The sequence below is a fragment of the Euleptes europaea genome, chromosome 5, assembly GCF_029931775.1.
Source record: "Euleptes europaea isolate rEulEur1 chromosome 5, rEulEur1.hap1, whole genome shotgun sequence".
Classification (NCBI taxonomy): Eukaryota; Metazoa; Chordata; class Lepidosauria; order Squamata; family Sphaerodactylidae; genus Euleptes; species Euleptes europaea.
The window spans coordinates 41101000-41119201 of record NC_079316.1 but is presented as its reverse complement, the minus strand read 5'-3'; the positions used below and the strand labels follow the sequence as shown (position 1 = coordinate 41119201).

At 46.0% G+C, this 18202-nt stretch overlaps 1 protein-coding gene across 1 annotated transcript in view; it reads left to right on the top strand.

Annotated features, from left to right (window-relative positions):
• The window catches only part of CLSTN2 (calsyntenin 2), a 451209-nt gene that overhangs the window by 372096 nt on the left and 60911 nt on the right, over positions 1-18202 (top strand). Inside the window, exons 6-8 of the mRNA XM_056849471.1 lie at positions 9524-9709; positions 14480-14728; positions 14989-15110. Of these exons, the coding sequence (XP_056705449.1) occupies positions 9524-9709; positions 14480-14728; positions 14989-15110 (557 nt within the window). The remainder of the gene's footprint in view (positions 1-9523; positions 9710-14479; positions 14729-14988; positions 15111-18202) is intronic.

Sequence of the window (18202 nt, the reverse complement as noted above, 5' to 3'; positions counted from 1 at the left end):
GATGGCTGGAGTAAACAGGCCACAACTTTATTGACTACAGCGTTAGGCATTGGCAAGCATGTAGGGCGGGATCCAGGGATCAGCTGACCCGACTGCCAGCTGATCGCACCCTGCGCCCAACCCGCCTGCTGGGCGCAGCCTGAGATGGCAGTATGCTGGGACCCACGCAGGTGGCAGCCAGTCATGTGATCCCCTGCCACTTGGGAGGAGGCCAAACCGCAGCCCCCGACCAGGCTTAACCATTCCTGGCCTCCCCCCAAAACCCCTTATTAGGGTCCCCAGAATGGGAAGCGGGGCACGCAGGCCATCTTTCCCCCAAACTGGATCCGGCTCCATGCCCAAACTGCCACAAGAGGCGACCGGAGAGATTAGCCCCGCCTCTCCGGGCGTCTCCCGCCAATGCCTAATGCTGCAACCACCAACCGAGCCGCTGTTATGTATCTAGCAGCCGTGACCTGATGAGGCACCAGCCAAGCCGCTGCCGTATGTCCAGCGGTCGTGATCCGATGAGGCCGGTCCGTGTGCGGGATCACGGCTCCTCCCATGGCAGGACCCCTTTGCCGCCATGACCTGCTGCCCGCCCCGCCGCCTGGCGGGGTGCGGTGTAGCCGTCAATCCTGGCATGTCTGACCGCCCCTGCCGGTGCCCGCAGGTCGCGCCTTACTGACGCACGTCCGAATTCCACTGGTGGACCCCCAACCACCTCCAGCCCCGGCACCTTCCTCTTCCTGCTGCACTGGCAAGGGGCTGCTGCGACACCGTGCCCGGTCCGGAGTTCACCGTGTCGCCAGCCAATCACTGAAACTCAATAAGAAACGTTAGAGAGCGTCCCCAACGGGCGGACGTACGACTTATACGCGGGGGAGCGCCAGCTCCCGATGGACTTGATGACATCCACGGAAAGCCCGCTTGCGGCCGCCGTGGATGCCGTCCCTATCCGGAAGGAATGAGAGGCGAAGTCCCCGGGGTTGAGGCCCAGCTTATACAACCCCATGCGCATCACGCCCGTGAATTGGTACCTTGTGAGTGGCGTGCCCGCCGCATGCTTGAGAAAGACCCCGCCCCCCACTGGTCTGATGGAAACAAAGGCTGTGGTGGCCCTGACGAGGCAGGGCGCAGGGCGAGGGGCCCTGCCGAGCCTGAGCACGCACCCCTTACCCGCCTGGTCGGTTTTGGAGCGAGCCACCCTGATGCGCACCTCCCGTTTTCGGACCGTTACTACGTGGAACTGCAGTGCGCGGCCTGATATGTCCCTGGCGGACCCCGCCACCAGTTCTCCCAACCGCAGGGCACCATAGAATGCCAATGTGAAGGTGGCCTGGAACAAGGTGACCTCGTATGGTGACCAACAGATCTGCGGTAATACCGCAATTAGGCCGGCCAGTATGTCTAGGGAGATGGGTTTCCTGATGTCAGCCAGCCGCGGGGCCAACCGTCTCCAGCCTTCTACTGCCCTCCTAGCGATAAAGGAATCACAGGGGTCAGCGCAGCCATGCACTTTGCTGAAAAAGGAAATGGCCACCATGTGTCCTGCCATGGTGCTGGGCGCCAACCCGCGCTCCCTCAGCTCCGTTAGGTATCGCAGGACCATGACTTCCGAGGCCGGCCAGCCCCTTGGACATCCGGTGTTGCTGGAGAAGGTGATGAAGGACTCGGCCACTGCCGAATATGACCGCCAGGTGGATGGCGCGACGGAGTTGCGCACCCCATCAATTATAGCTCTGCGCCAAGGGACTACAGCTCCTCCGGGAACTTGTTCGGGCCCGGCTTCGCCCTCGGGGCCAGGGTCCGGAACCGTTCGACCTGGAAGCGAGACAGCGCATCCGCCAGTTTGTTATCCACCCCGGACACATGTCTAGCTGTAAAGGAAATGTTGGAAACAAGGCATGTTAAGACGAACCGGCGGACCAATCGCATGACCCTTTCGGAGCGAGAGGACTGTTTGTTTATGATCCTCACCACTGCCCATAGCGTGACTGCCACTAAAATTGGAAAGAACTCAAGGAACGTGAGGTCCTTGGTAATGCCCTGAGCGGCCCATTGCGGTGGCCACCGCCGTGCGCACCACCTCCCCTCGAAGTAGACGCCGAACCCTAGCCCGCCTGCTGCGTCCGACTGCACCTGCAAGGAATCCCCGATGTCCCACCGTTCCTGCCAAAAGGAAGTTCCATTAAATGTGCTCAAGAACTGCTCCCACACTTTTAGGTCCACCCGCATGCCTTTTGTGATCCGGACCCGGTGGTGAGGGCGTGACCCCTGTGCGGTGGCCCTGGCGAGGCGCGCACAGAAGGCCCTGCCCGGTGCGACGACCCGACATGCAAAGTTGAGGTGGCCCACCAGTGATTGCAGTTGTTTGAGAGTACATTTTTTAAGGGCCAGGAACAATGACAACAGCGCCCGCAATGCCAAGACCTTGTCGGACGGGAGGCGGGACGTACCCGCCACCGAGTCCAATTCAATGCCCAAGTAAGTCAACCTGGTGGCGGGTCCCTCTGTTTTTTCGTGAGCCAACGGGACCCCCAGTTCCTCCGCCAGGTCATGGAAGGAGCGCAGGAGGTCAGCGCATCCCGATGACTCTGCTGTGCCCATGAACAGGAAGTCGTCCAGGTAATGAGTCACCTGGCAGTCCCCGGATTTCCTGATCACGGCCCACTCCAGAAATGTGCTGAAAGCTTCAAAGGCAGCACAGGCCACTGAGCACCCCATGGGCATAGCCTTGTCCACGTACCATTTCCCGTCAAAGCGGAACCCCAACAGGCAAAAATCGTCAGGATGCACAGGCAACAGTCTGAATGCAGATTTTATATCGCATTTGGCCATGAGGGCCCCCCGGCCGCATGCCCGCACCAGCTTCACTGCCTGGTCGAAGGAGGCGTAACGAACTGAACAAAGCTCAGGCGGGATGGCCTCGTTGACCGAGGCCCCCCATGGAAAAGATAAATGGTGAATGAGTCGGTATTCCCCAGGAGCTTTCTTGGGGACAGCACCCAGTGGGGACACCCGGAGGTTGGCCAAAGGGGGGCGGTCGAAGGGGCCTGCTACCCTTCCAGCCAGGACCTCCTTGCGTATCTTGTCCGCGACCACACCCGGCAGTTCAGTGGCCGACTTAAGGTTACCCGAGAGCATGGCTACCCTGGGGCCCTGGAACGGAATGTGAAAACCCTCGGTGAACCCTGCCCCCAAGAACTGAGCCGCCCCATTGTTGGGGTACTCTGCCAGCCAAGGCAGGAGCGAATCTAACTTGACTGGAGTGCAGGCTAGTCCCCCCACCAAGGCCGCCTCATTTGCCCCCGACCGCAGCGCTGCCGGCACCCCCGTCCCTGCGTCAGGGGGCCGGCCCCCGCGAAAGGGCTGGAGGCTGTTGGACCCTTTGGAGCAGCTGCTCTTGGAGTGCGACCCGCCGCACGACTCGCAAATGTGCTCGAACTTGCACCTCGAGCGGTTGCAATGCCCCTGAGAGAAGTCCCAACACACCCGCCGGGAAGAGTCCTTGCGGTTGCCCCACTTGCTGTATCTCCCGGCTTCGGGCCTGCCCTTGGCATGGGGGTTCACCAAGGTGGTCCTGCGCGGGTTGCAGAGACACCGGTCGTCTAGGTCCGCTGCTGTGGCGTGATGGGGGGGAGAGCGAGGAGCGGGGATCTCAGCGGCAACCGGCTGCGTGGAGAGCGAGCGGGGCTGCGCGGAAGCAAAACAAACCGCGTGGAGGGGGAAGAATGGCTGCGGCCGGGGGAGGGCTGCCTTATATCCTTCCCCCCGGCCCACCGGCCGGAGCGTGCCCATTGGGTCGGGGCGGCCCCGTGACCCCTGGGTCAGGCCGCCAGACCACATAAAGGGGTGGGCGGCCGGCCGCGGGGGTGGATGGGAGCCTGCAGCCGCCATGGCCCGTCCCGGGCCGCCGCACGTAGGGCCCGCACGGCCCTGACCCGTGGGGCCAGCCGGCCCCTCTATCCCGACCCCTTGGACCAGCGCCGCCGCCTCGGATGGCAGCGCCGCCGGTAAGTGGGCGCGTGCCCTGCTCCCCCGCTCCTCCCCCCCCCCGCGGGTCCACAAATCCGGATCCCCCCGATTGGGGATCCGCTGCTTCCTCACCTGCGCAGATGAGCAGTCTCTTTCTGAAGAGCCCCTAGGGTCGAAACTTTGGCTGGCTCCAATATCACAACCCCCACCCCCCATGAAAACCTGCTTTCAAAAAGAAAGTTGCCCTGAGTAGTGGCTTCGTTTCCCTGCACTGTGGTATGAGTATTCGACTTATTCCCAATTTACTGAAAAAAATAGGGCCCAATAAACCCAAACCCGAAATTTATCTTTTTTTTTTTTAATTTTTGCACAACCCTAGTGGTAACATTTGAGCATAATATCTGAACATCTTTGTGCAATATGTAGTAACAGCATGCCCTGTGCCAGCTCAGAATCTATACATTATTTACATTTGATACACAACAGTTTTGAAAGGATTGATGTTTCTAATCTGAAACAGTTTGCAAATTCTGTGCTTATGAATGTATTTGAACAGACAACACCACAAGTAGAAAAGGTCAGTGGTTCCTGGAGTGAATGCCAGTGTTGAAGGCATAAATCCTCTGGGTCATCAGACATCTGGATGAGCAGGCACTGGATTCACTTCTTAAAACTGGAAACTGGAAACCGGAAGAAACCGTTTATCATTTGTGTTGCTAGTGATTTATGCAGCTATATCTAACATTTTGGTAAAAGCTGACATTGTTGTTAAAAGCAATAACCTTGATCTAGATTTGAAATTATTTAATTCCAAATTCATTTATTTTGTGTGGGCTACAGAGTAACCTTTAGAAAGCTGTTACTCCTGCTTTATAAAAACAAGAGGAATATAAATTGATGATTTTCGGTAGGAAAACACTAGAGCTCTAAATGGGGCTAAAATGCAGATTAGTTGTCAGGTTGCATGCAGTAGACATGTTTCTGGTTTTTTGTTTATTTGTTTGTTTGTTTTTAGCAATGTCTGGCTTTGTACCTAATCTCTATAGTAATGTCATTATTTGTTTCTTGATTCACACCCAGGAAAATAGTCAGTTGCTACACCTCAGGTTTACATGAACCTGAATGTGCACTTCATAGTTCAGCCAAAACAAATCATAATAAGAATTAATCTGTGACTTCACTACAAAATTTTAGAAACATTCTAGGATTCTGCCAGTGTTTTAATTTTTACTAGGTTGGCCTTCATTAGGTGGTGTCAGCCATGGGGGCAACAGATGGATGCAACTTTGAGCAGGTTACAGAACTCTGCCCACAATGCATGCTACTTGTCATTCTAAAGTCCATGTGTTCAGACCTTTGTGGTACATGTGTGGAATAAGGCTGTTCCTATGATACATAGCTACATTCAGTTATTTCCGTCATAAACCCACCCTGGGTCTATGTGTGCTTACATGTATGTTGTGTGTTCACGTGCATGTAAAGTGTTTTCCTCCTCATTGTGCCGCCACCCCAATGTTAAAAATGCTGTCTCCCTAATTATCAATTATTTGTGGAGCACTGGTAAAGGCTGTCTCTGAGCAAATACAAAAGACAGTCTCCCAATTACTCCTTCTCTTCCCTATGCATGCATGTTGCAGCATGAATAAGTCATCTAAGGTGCACAGGGAGGAATTGAATCACAGTCTGCTCTCTTGAACAGGAAAACACTTTATATATATATACATCTATCTGCCTATCCATTCATATCTATATCTGCATCTACATCTTTCTATGTAAAGGTATATATATGAGCCCCATGGCGCAGAGCGGTAAGCTGCAGTCAAAGCTCTGTTCATGACCTGAGTTCGATCCCAACAGAAGTTGGTTTCAGGTAGCTCAAGGTTGACCCAGCCTTCCATCCTTCCAAGGTCAGTAAAATGAGTGCCCAGCTTGTTGGGGGTAAAGTATTGACAACTGGGCAAGGCAAGGGCAAACCACCCCGTAAAGATAGTCTGCCTAGTAAATGTTGTGATGTGACATCCCATGGGTTAGTAATGACATGGTGATTGTACAGGGTACTACCTTTACAGAGATAGAGATAGAGGGATGGATGGATGAGAATTGGAGGAGAAAGAGATTTATGTGAGCTAAGTACTGTTCTTTCCAAGAAGAACCTTTTGAAGAAGAACCTACAGTTTTAGAAAGTGAAGTGAAAGCTGCATTGATGGCAATCGGGAGAAACAAATCACCAGGAGCAGATGGGATATCAATAGAGCTATTCCAAGCCACAGAAACGGAGTCCATCAAAATCTTGACAAGAATATGCCAACAGATATGGAAAACAAAACAATGGCCCACAGACTGGAAATGAACCATTTACATTCCAATTCCCAAGAAAGGAGACATCAAAGATTGCAGCAACTATCGGACCATCGCATTAATTTCTCATGCAAGTAAAGTGATGCTCAAAATCTTACAGCAAAGGCTGTTACCATATATGGAACGAGAAATGCCTGATGTTCAAGCTGGTTTCAGAAAAGGAAGAGGCACTAGAGATCATATTGCAAATATACACTGGTTACTGGAGAGAATGATTTTCAGAAGAAAATCAGCTTGTGTTTCATAGATTACAGCAAAGCTTTTAACTGTGTGGATCATGAAAAGCTATGGTTGGTTTTAAAGGAAATGGGTGTGCCACTACATCTGATCGTTTTGATGCGCAATCTGTACTCTGGACAAGAGGCCACAGTTAGAACAGAATATGGAGAAATGGAATGGTTTCTAATTGGCAAAGGTGTCAGACAAGGATGTATTTTATCTCCCTATCTCTTCAATCTATATGCAGAACATATAATTAGGAAAGCTGGATTAGATTTAAATGAAGGTGGAGTGAAAATTGGAGGGAGGAACATAATTTGAGATATGCTGATGACACTACATTATTGGCAGAAAATAGTGAAGATTTGAAACGACTACTGCTGAAAGTTAAAAGAGAAAGTGCCAAAGCAGGACTACAGCTGAACATCAAGAAAACAAAAGTAATGACTACAGGAGAATTATACAACTTTAAGGTTGACAATGAGAAAATTGAAATTGTTCAAGACTTTCTATTTCTTGGCTCCACCATCAACCAAAAGGGAGATTGCAGCCAAGAAATCAGAAGGAGATTAAGACTGGGAAGGGCAGCCATGAAGGAGCTAGAAAAGATTTTGAAGTGTAAGGATGTGTCACTGGCCATCAAGACTAGATTAATTCATGCCATCGTATTCCCTATTACTATGTATAGGTGTGAAAGCTGGACAGTGAAGAAAGCTGATAGGAAGAAAATAGATTCCTTTGAAATGTGGTGTTGGAGGAGAGTGTTACGGATTCCATGGACTGCCAAAAAAAAAAAAAATCAATGGATTATAGATCAAATCAAGCCTGAACTGACCCTTTAAGCTAAAATGACTAAACTGCGGCTATCGTATTTTGGTCACGTCATGAGACAACAAGAGTCACTGGAAAAGACAGTCATGCTAGGAAAAGTTGAGGGCAGCAGGAAAAGAGGAAGACCCAACAAGAGATGGACTGACTCAATAAAGGAAGCCACAGCCTTCAATTTGCAATGTCTGAGCAAGGCTGTCAAAGATAGGACATTTTGGAGGACTTTCATTCATAGGGTCGCCATGAGTCGGAAGCGACTTGATGGCACTTAACACACAAGTACAGTTACATGCACACTTAGACCTCATAAAAGTTGAACATTAATAGGTTAAGCCAAGGGTTTCATGAAAAAGGTGAATTTTTACAGGGAAGCAAATGAGAAGAAAGGAGATAGGCATATGGAGTTATTTTGAGTCCTTACCCATGTATCTATAAGAACATGTCTAGTTCAATACTAATATATATTGGGTGCAATAGGAATCAAGCATAATTCTTCATTATGCAACCCACTCTTTGTTATTTTTGACTGCCCCCAACAATCCTATCTCAGTGTGTTTGATATCTATATTGACCTATTTATTTAGTAAGCAAATGTATTCTCCTCGAACTACAGACATTATTGATTTACTTTTAAGGCAGATATTGCTTCTCTTTCTGTATGGCTATTTTGTTGGATACTCTCTGTCTCTCTGTCACTCTCTCTCTCCTTGCAAAATATCTAAAACAAGCAAGGACTTGTGGAGGCATCTAATTTTCCTCTCCCCAACTGTTTCTTCTTTCCCTTCCCTGAAAGCCCCCATAGTCTGCCCCACCCACTAGCCAATCTACCTTTGCCTGCCCATCTGTCTTCCAGCTTTTCCTCCTTCCCTTTTCCCTGGCAACCTATCCCAGGGAAAACTCTGGCTGAGTTGCTCAGTGTTGGTTGTCAGGCCAGGCCCAGTTGCATGGTGCTGGCTGCTGCTGGGCTGAGTACAGTTGCATGGTTGGGACCCTCAATAACTTTCAGGTGGCATCTCCCTTCCCCCTGTATTCCCCTCACAACTATTTCCTCTTTTCCTCCTCCTGGCAGCTCCTCATCCGCATTTTTCCCTGCTTCCTTTTCTCCTTCTCACCCACCAACCAAACAACCTACCTTTTATCCCCCCCCCCACATTAGGGTTGCCAGGTCCCTCTTTGCCACCGGCGAGAGATTTTTGGGGCAGAGCCTGAGGAGGGCAGGATTTGGAGAGGGGAGGGACTTCAATGCCATAGAGGCCAATTGCCAAAGCAGCCATTTTCTCAAGGTGAACTGATCTCTGTTAGCTGGTGATCAGCGGTAATAGCAGGAGATCTCCAGCTAGTACCTGGCAGTTGGCAACCCTACCCCCTATCTTCAACTACATTTATTATTTCTTTACTTCATTTATACCCCACCTTTCTCTGCAATGGGGACCCAAAGCATCTTATATCATTCTCCTCTCTTCCATTGTATCCTTACAAGAACCCCATGATGTAGATTAGGCTGGTAGAGAGTGGCTGGCCTGAGGTCACCCAGCAAGCTTCCATGCTCATGGGGAATTTGAACCTGGGTCTCCCAGAACACAGTCTAAAACTCTAACCACTACACCACACTGGCTTTTGTGGAGTAGCTGCTGTTGAACAGTTGCAAGCAGCCATACCTGGGTGAGTCGTGCAAGTCACATGGCAGCAAGTCACCCAGTTGTTGCTGCCAGGCCTGGCCCCATTAAGTCCTCTGTCAAAGCACAAAACAGTCCTGAAAAGGGCTGCCCAATATATATCTGCCCACTCCCCCTTCCTTTTACTAACAGAACTCAAGGCTCGAAGTCTGATAATACAGTTGTGGTTGAGTAACAACAGCCACAACTCTCAGTGAGAGATCATTCATTTCTTAAAGTTACAGGCTCTGCTTCGATTAATTTGGGGGTTAATCCTTGATTTTCTTTTTTAAGATTTCAGATTTTTCTGCAAACCTTGGATTTCTCAGGTTTGTAGAAAGAGCTGTCTTATTTGTTCATGGCTCCAGTTTTCTGATTTAGGTATCCACAAATGAGCTCATTTGGGGAATTAAACATGCAGATGTGAAGAATTCTTCTCTGATGGAAATTACGTTATAGCTATGCTCACAATATGATACATTTCTTGATTTTTTTCCCCTTTTCAGATTGGAATAAACGTATTGAGTATAAGCCTGGCTCTGGGAGTATACCTTTATTTCCCAGCATTCATCTGGAGACTTGTGATGGACCAGTTTCTTCCATTCAGACCGTTATTGAACTGCAGACCAACTACATTGGAAAGGGCTGTGATCGTGAGACATATTCTGAAAAGTCTCTACAAAAATTATGTGGTATAGATTTGGATTTTTCATTTATTTTTATTCTGTGAATTTTTCAGCTTGTCTTTGAATAACGATATTTACTAGTAAGTGATTGGAATTGATCATTTGTTGAATGCACCTGGAAATTCTTGATGGATGCCAGTAAATAACAGAAATCAATAAGCTTATTTAAGGCATTTACAGATATGCCTTGGTGAATGTCGGTGTTTACCAGTTCATTATGGAAATGAGAGTAGAGTTTGGTCATTAGCCTAACGTGTTGAGTAGTTCATGACATTTTAAAAAACCAAAGTCAGAGTCTGACATTGTTAGCAAGCTTCCCAAAATATTGACAATTGCCAGGAAACCTCAACATTTCCTGAAATTTTCCATAATAAATTAAATGAATGGAGTTTCTGAAACCCTTCAACTCTTCCAAGTATCGTAACTAGCTCTTCCCAATCTGTCTGTTCGAAAGTGGATTGTTGGAAGAAATAGAAGACAGTTCTTATATTCTGGGCTGTATCTGAACAGTGGAACAACAGTTGTTGACCACTGCTTTGCAACCAGTTGTTGACCTAATGCTGTATTTGCTGTTACTGCTGGCTCACTTTTTCAGAAATGTCCTTATTATGCATAATGATTTGATGAACACATTCTTTGCACAGAAAAACATTCGTTATTTCTTTCAAAGTGTCATCCATGTGATTACGGGATGTTGACTCATTAGTGAGAAATAATTGCTTGTGGGACAAAAGGTACTCAAGGTAATGTATAATTAAGAACAGTTCAGAAAGTACGTGTTTCCTATCAACCCCAGAGCTTGAAATCACAGGAATTTAAATATTAAGGTAAAGTAAGTACAACATTTCAAACTCTATGAATTTTCTCTCAAGGAACTTTTTGTTCTTTGCTTTTGTTTCTTGAAGTGAAAATGAACAATAGGTGAGGGGGGAACACAGCTGGAGAACTGTTGAAAAAACTGTATGGCCAGATTTTGGTGCTAGATATCCATGGAATTACCAGACCCAATTCACCTCTGTGTTGCTTCTATAATACCTATGATGCAGCACAACTGAAGACATTACTACTTTTTGAGCCAATGACCTTATCATCCTGTGCTGCTTTCAAAGACATGCTGAAGTTGTGGCTTCATCATGGCTGCAGTTCAATGGGAAGTAGGGCCTGGTGCATTCTCTGAAGGTTGCAAATTATGGAGGGGTCCAGGCTTTAAAGGTGTACTCATCAGATGTACTCATGTAGCATTATGAATACTGCCCAATCAGCACAACCCAGAGAAGTAGAGAACTTTAAGCACAGTTGTGGATCAATCATTACACAGGTTTGAACTGAACTGAACATTTTTGTTTTGGAATTAAAATAGACCTTAAAATATAAATTGATTTTTAGGGTTTGTACATATTTGTTGAAGTCTGAGGCATACCAACTGCTGGTATGACCCTTGGCCTTCCTGGTTGCTTAAATCTGCCAGACAGTGGCGGTGGGGGGGGGAACTAGTTGACTGTCTAGGAGGCAATAAGTGCCTCCTTAAGAGAGGATGATTAGCCCAGCCCTGAAACAAATGATGGCACTTCCACTCCTAATGGAGTTTCCTGCACACAGGAAATTTGAATAACTATAATCTTGTATGAAATGTACCATTCTTGAGCAAGGTGATTGAACAACATCAACGATGGTGAAATGTGCCATTTTAAAGCAAGGCAATTGAACAAATTGAGGATGGGCAACTCTTTGGATGAAGCAGATTGTTTGGATCCTATCCATTCTGGTTTCAGGCCTGCTTACGAGACTGAAATAGCATTGTTCACCCTGGCAGATGAACTGTAGTGGGAGATGGGTGGAGGGTATGTGACCCTATGGATACCTCTGGACCTCTCAGCATCTTTTAGTACCATCAGTCATTGTATCCTTCTGGACTATGCTTGGAAGTTGGTACTGGAAAACAATGTTTTGCAGTGATTTGGTCTAACTTAACTGGAAGGTAGGTTTGCTAAGGTTGTGCTGAAGGACTACTGCTCTTTCTCTTATCCTCTGGCCTATGGGGTTCCTCAAGTTTCATTGTTGTGGAACCTGTGCAGTATCATATGAGTTCCATGTGTGCAAAGGGCAGCTATAAAGAGTTTAGAAGATATTTAGAAGACTCTAGAAATCCTCCAGGAACTCCCCTCTCCCTGTGCAAGCTAATTTCTTCCCCTTTTGAAGGGGGATGGGGAGAAGTACCTGTTTCTTAGTTCAGTGTCTGCGGACAGTGAGAGAGATCAAGCTCTGTTTTTTTCCATTTTTTCATCAGTAAAATAAAAAGGAAGATTGCCTCTTATTTTTAATACTATTTCTTTCTGTTTGAGAAAACCACTGTCCTGCTGGCTTTAATATGGCCCCAAATGCACAATATAAAAAAAGTGCATGGGGATGAAAATTCTGCAGTGGGATCACTACTAGGACTGTTGAAAAATTTTTTTGGTAAAGTTCGGCTTCGGCAAGTTTCGGCCCTTTTAAATTCGGGCCGTGCCGAAGTCCGAACTCCCCCGCTTCGGATCCTCGAAATTCGGCGGGAGATCCGGAGTTCAGGGAAAAATTCAGCCGGGTCTTTGAAGTGCTGGGCGCCGCCTGCCCAGGTGGCGTTCACCACTTCAAAGAGTCTGGAAGGGGGCGGGGGTCTTTAAAGAGCCCCCTGCGGGCCTTCACGGGGCTTCCATGAAGGCGCGCGGGGGGCTCTTTAAACAGATCTCTTTACACAGATTAAAGGGCCCCCCGCGCGCTTTCAGGGAAGCCTGTGAAGGCGTGGGGGGCAGACCCCCTCCCCTCTTCCTGGTACTCCCGGGAAGAGGGGCGGTGGGTTGTCAATCCCCTCTGCGCTGTCTGCGCAGGCAGGGCAGAGGGGTTTAAAGACCCCCCGCCCCTCTTCCCAGGACTCCGGGAATCTGACACCATGGATATGGTTCTGGGGCTTTCTTCCCCCCAAATCAGCCAAGCAATCAGCCTTTGACCCACTGTCTGGACCCCACTCACCCACTCACAATCCTGGTCTACAATATGACTGGCTGTCCTGCTCTGTTCTTTATGGATCTGAGTCATGAAACTGACAGACTGAGTCATGAAACTGACAGACAACCTCTGCTTCCTTGGACTGTGACCCTGACCTCCCACCTGCTATAGAACTGAACCAGGCTGTTTACCCAGACCTGGTCCCTTATTATTTTCCTACCCACAACACCAAGTCAAAACTGGATTGGGCATTGGAACCATCACGAGATGATAATATAGGGGAACATTTCCTGTAGTGAGAATGGTGAGCCACTGCTGCAAATAGCTATTTTGCTAGAGGTTTCCTTTGCTCCACCATCAGCTACTGACCCTCTTCTTAAAGTTATGCACACAGGGTCTTCAGGGTTCATTATATTTCCTTTTACAGAAGGGCTTTTAGAGGCTTTCAGAGGTTATCACAGGTCCTTGGCTCAGACCAGCCTCTGTGCTTTCTTCTGTTACCCCCCCCAAAAAAAAAAACCCTCATGCAAGTTGGCTGTCCTCTACTACTATTTATTTTATGCAGGCACGGGTGACTTCAGCTGTCTTCAGACACAGACTTTCCATTGATGCAGTTTGTAAAGTGGTAACATGGTCACCCTAATTCACCTTTCCAAAACACTACGGCAAGGACACTGACACAGTTAAGGAAGTCAATACTGGAAAAGTGGTGATGCAATCTTTATTTCATTGCAACTCATACCCACCTTTCTTCCTATAGTAATTCACCTTACTATTCTTCCCTGTGTGACTGCATAGGTTTCATAATGAAGAAAACATGGTTGCGTTGACCTGTAGCTGTGGACACATGTCAGTCTTTCTGGCCCCACTGTAAGCTGTGTTGCATTTCCTGGGCTCCCTAATGCTCTTTCCAGTGGCAGCCTTGAGAAAGGGAGGGCCAGGTGCTCCTCTCCTCCCCCTCCATGTTTTCCATCATCCCCCCTCATGCTTTTTAAAATCCACATGAAATCTACATCCAGAGATTCTTCCAGTAGATTCCAGAGAGGTTGTGGAAACCTTGAAGTGCCAGGAGACAGTTTTGGAATGGATGAGGGCTAAGAACTGAGTCTTAATCCTGACAAGACAGAGGTTTTACTAGCAGGCAGAAGAATGGACCCAACTATTGAAGTGTCTCCTGTTCTACATGGGGTTGCATGCCATCTAAAGGAACAGGTTTGCAGATTGAGGATGCTGCTAGACCTGGGCCTTTTGTTGGATAAGCAAGTGGAGCAGTAGCCAGGAGCACTTTTCATTAGCTTTGTCCAGTGACCCAGCTGCAGCCTTTCCTAGGTAAAAACAGATCTTGCCATTGGGGTGCATTCTCTGGTAAAATCTAGATTAGATTAATGGTATGCACTGTATGTTGGGATGCCCTCAGAGAGAGTGTCTGGAAACTACAACTGGTACAGAATGCTCCTGCCTGAGATTCTTTTACTGAAGACATGTGGGATCTTCTGTATGCAAACAATGTACGGTTACACTGAGTTATGGCTCCTCCCACCAAAGAAGTCATATGGGATCAATCTTCTGTGGTTATGTATACACAGTAATAAACTATTCCTTACCACCTTTAGACCATGCATATATTTATATTTAGAATAGTATGTTTTCTTCAGCATTCAAGAACTGAGAACAAAGGTAGCATTAGTAATAAATGAAAGGGATTAGGTATGTCAAAGTAATTTCGCAGTGAATTTAAGAGAACAGATTTCTCATTAGCATCTAATTAGTTTGTTCATTATATATCATCTGCAGGAGCATCGTCAGGTGCCATTGACTTGTTACCCACTCCCAGTGCAGCAACTAACTGGACAGCTGGCCTTTTGATAGACAGTAATGACATGATTTTTAAATTTGATGGAAAGCAAGGAGCCAAAATCCCGGATGGAATTGTACCAAAGAATTTAACTGATCAATTCACCATTACTATGTGGATGAAACATGGCCCAAGTCCTGGATTAAGAGCAGAGAAAGAAACTATTCTGTGTAATTCAGATAAGACAGGTAAATCCACTTTATTTAATACCTTCATTTCCTTCTTCCCAGTTTGGAGGGATAAATAAAACTTGGTATTGAAAATGTTATATATTCAGTAATAAGAGCTACCTAAAGGTACTTCTGATTTTAAATCACTGCCATGGATTTAGATGAATATCACTTTAGAATTGAGATAAATAAATGGGAAGCATACTTTGATTTCTGATTTATACAGCTATACTGAGATACTTTTTCATCTTTTCTATATGTATATATTTATTTTTTAGAAATGAATCGGCACCACTATGCTCTTTATGTACACAATTGTCGACTTGTGTTCCTGTTGCGTAAAGATTTTGATCAAGCGGATACTTTCCGTCCTGCAGAATTCCATTGGAAGCTTGACCAGGTATTTACCTTTCTTTCTTTCTTTCTTTCTTTCTTTCTTTCTTTCTTTCTTTCTTTCTTTCTTTCTCTCTTTCTCTCTCTCTCTCTCTCTCTCTCTCTCTCTCTCTCTCTCTCTCTCTCTCTCTCTCTCTCTCTCTCTCTCTCTCTCTCTCTCTCTCTCTCTCTCTCTCTCTCTCTCTCTCTCTCTCTCTCTCTCTCTCTCTCTCTCTCTCTCTCTCTCTCTCTCTCTCTCTCTCTCTTTCTTTCTTTCTTTCTTTCTTTCTTTCTTTCTTTCTTTCTTTCCTGCTCTTGTGACTACAGTTTTGAGCACTATAATGATAATAACAGATACACCTATGACATCAAACCAGGCACTTACTTACTATACTTTTATCAAAACTGGGGAGGGGCTGTGGCTCAGTTTGTAGAGCATCTGCTTGGCATGCAGAAGGTCCCAGGTTCAATCCCTGGCATCTCCAGTTAAAGGGACTAGGCAAGTAGGTGATGTGCAAGACCTCTGCCTGAGAACCAATGAAAGAAACATATACTTCAAATATGCAGCACTTTGTATTTGAGCTTTCCTTGTATTTGAGCTTTCCTTGTATTTGAGCTTTCCTTGTCTGAGTAGACAATACTGACTTTGATGGACCAAGGGTCTGATTCAGTGTAAGTTTCAGAATAATTTGATTGATCGTTCTAAAAGTGCAGTGTATGGGCAAGGAAAACTCAAATACAAAATGCTGCATATTTGAAGTATATGTTTCTTTCATTGGTTCCAATGCTGTCTGCTCAAACCATTTAGCCACTCCAAGCACCCTTTTCCCTTGCCGCACTGGCAGCATTCAAAGTAAGGTGCAGAGGAAGTTCCAGGAGAGGCAAGTGTCATGGGTACGGCCAGGTCTGGTTTCACACCTAGCAAAATCCAGCACCTGTTTGGAGCATCATGAGTTAAGTTATTTATTTTGAATAATGTGGAACTTGCTCCTGAGTAAACTGAAAAGAGAAAACATAACAGCCGAAAGGCACCTACTCTGTAAATGACTGAAGTGTATGGACTAAAAACAGTGCTGGAAACTTTACTTTGCTGTGACTTATAGAAAGTCTTCTCATATTATACCTTTATATGCAATAGCTCATTAGAAAATTCATATAGCTACATGTGTGTATTAGCAGAGAGCAAGATTGAGGAGACTGGTTTATCAGATCTGGAAGAGCTTTCATCTTTAAATTAAATTTTATTCAGTTTTAAGCCGGTAGAAACTTTAATTGTTAGTGCTTTTGAAGCTCAGACAATTTAATATGATAACTCTTTCTGAGCCAGCATAAAACCAGCCACATACACCATAGCAATAAGACTTTGTGGACAAAAAAAATCAGAAAACACCTTGCTTCTATCTTGTGCAACTAGAGCCACTAAGAAATAAATTAATAGATGAATCATGGTAATCCAGCAATCAAGAATTAAAAACATCATTTCAGACATCAAACAGCTCCTGCAGTACCCACAGATCCTTCAGCCTATTATATTCTAACTTTATAATGTCTTTTCTAACTTAAATTATTTACCATTTTATCTTAGTATTAAGCACCTTCTCATCTATTTTTTTCACCTTGGTTCAAAGAAGTTTTTAGAAATGTAAGGATTATAATGGGGATGCTGATGATTTTAGAGGTTTTCTTTTTTTAAAAAGATGTATTTTCCATATCATAATGATATCTTAGATTGCAGTAAAGATTTTATAAAGATTTATGCTAAATATCATAAAAGATATAGGTGGGTTTCTTTTGCAATTTAGAAACAACAAATCTGGATTAAAACAAGATGATCTGTCTGGGTCTTTGAAGCTAATGCATGTAGGCAAATTGAAATTATAGTGTGGCAGAAGACAGACATGCTCCAGTCATAGTTCATGATAATCACTGCTTTCAGGTATTTTCATTGTCAGTGTGATAAAAAGGTTTCATTATTTAAAGGTCTAATTAAACCATCCATATTTTCTAGAATGCAGCAGTGACCACAGTAGCATCTGCATAGGGTAATTCTTTCTCCCTCTATTTGGTTGTTCTTAGATATCAGAATATCATTTGCCATCAGATTAGCACTACTATTTTAATTGTCATTCAACCTTGTCTAGCAGTGGGTGAGTTAGGTAACAGTGGACACAGTTCTCTATTTCTCAGTAGAGATACCACAATTTCAAGAGTATAAACTTTAATGAGCCAAAGCTCACTTCATCAGTTACCTGAGGATAACTGAGTTATAGCATTTGGCAAGGCTGGGTGCATGGCAATAAGTCGAGAGCTGGTTGTTGTTTTTTCCCCTGTTGACATTTGTTGTTTATATGAATGTTTGTATGTTATGTTACTACTCAATTTAAAATAATTAATGCAGATAATTAGCGACTAAGCCTGCATTCCTACACAATTGGATACAATGAGCAGCAGGTATGACCCAGGATTTATGGTGTCACCCATTCTGGATGGGGTTACACTCCACTTAAAGGAACAGGATAAGAACATAAGAAAGGCCATGCTGGATCAGACCAAGGTCCATCAAGTCCAGCAGTCTGTTCATGCAGTGGCCAACCAGGTGCCTCTAGGAAGCCCACAAACAAGACAAATGCAGCAGCACCATCCTGCCTGTGTTCCACAGCACCTAATATATTCGGCCTGCTCCTCTGATCCTGGAGAGAATAGGTATGCATCATGACAAGTATTCATTGGGTAGCCATGAATACCCAACTAGTAGTCATGAATACTCTTCATGGAGAACTCTTGGGTCCACACCTACTTCTGGATAAGCAGGTGATAGCTGGGGCCAGGAGTGCCTTTTTCCAGATGTGGCCTTTCCTGGACAAAAAAATCTTGCCACTGTGGCGCATGCCCTGGTTTCATCTAGATTAGATTATTACAATATACTGTATGTGGGGTTGCCCTTGAATAGTGTTCAGAAATGTCAGTTGTTACAGATTGCTGTAGCCAGGATGTTGACTGGAGTGGGCTGTTGGATCATATCACCACAGCCTTGACCCATCTACACTGGCTCCCAATCTGTTTCCAGGCACAATTCAAGGTGCCAGTGTTGACCTTTAAAGTCCTATATGGCTTGGGACC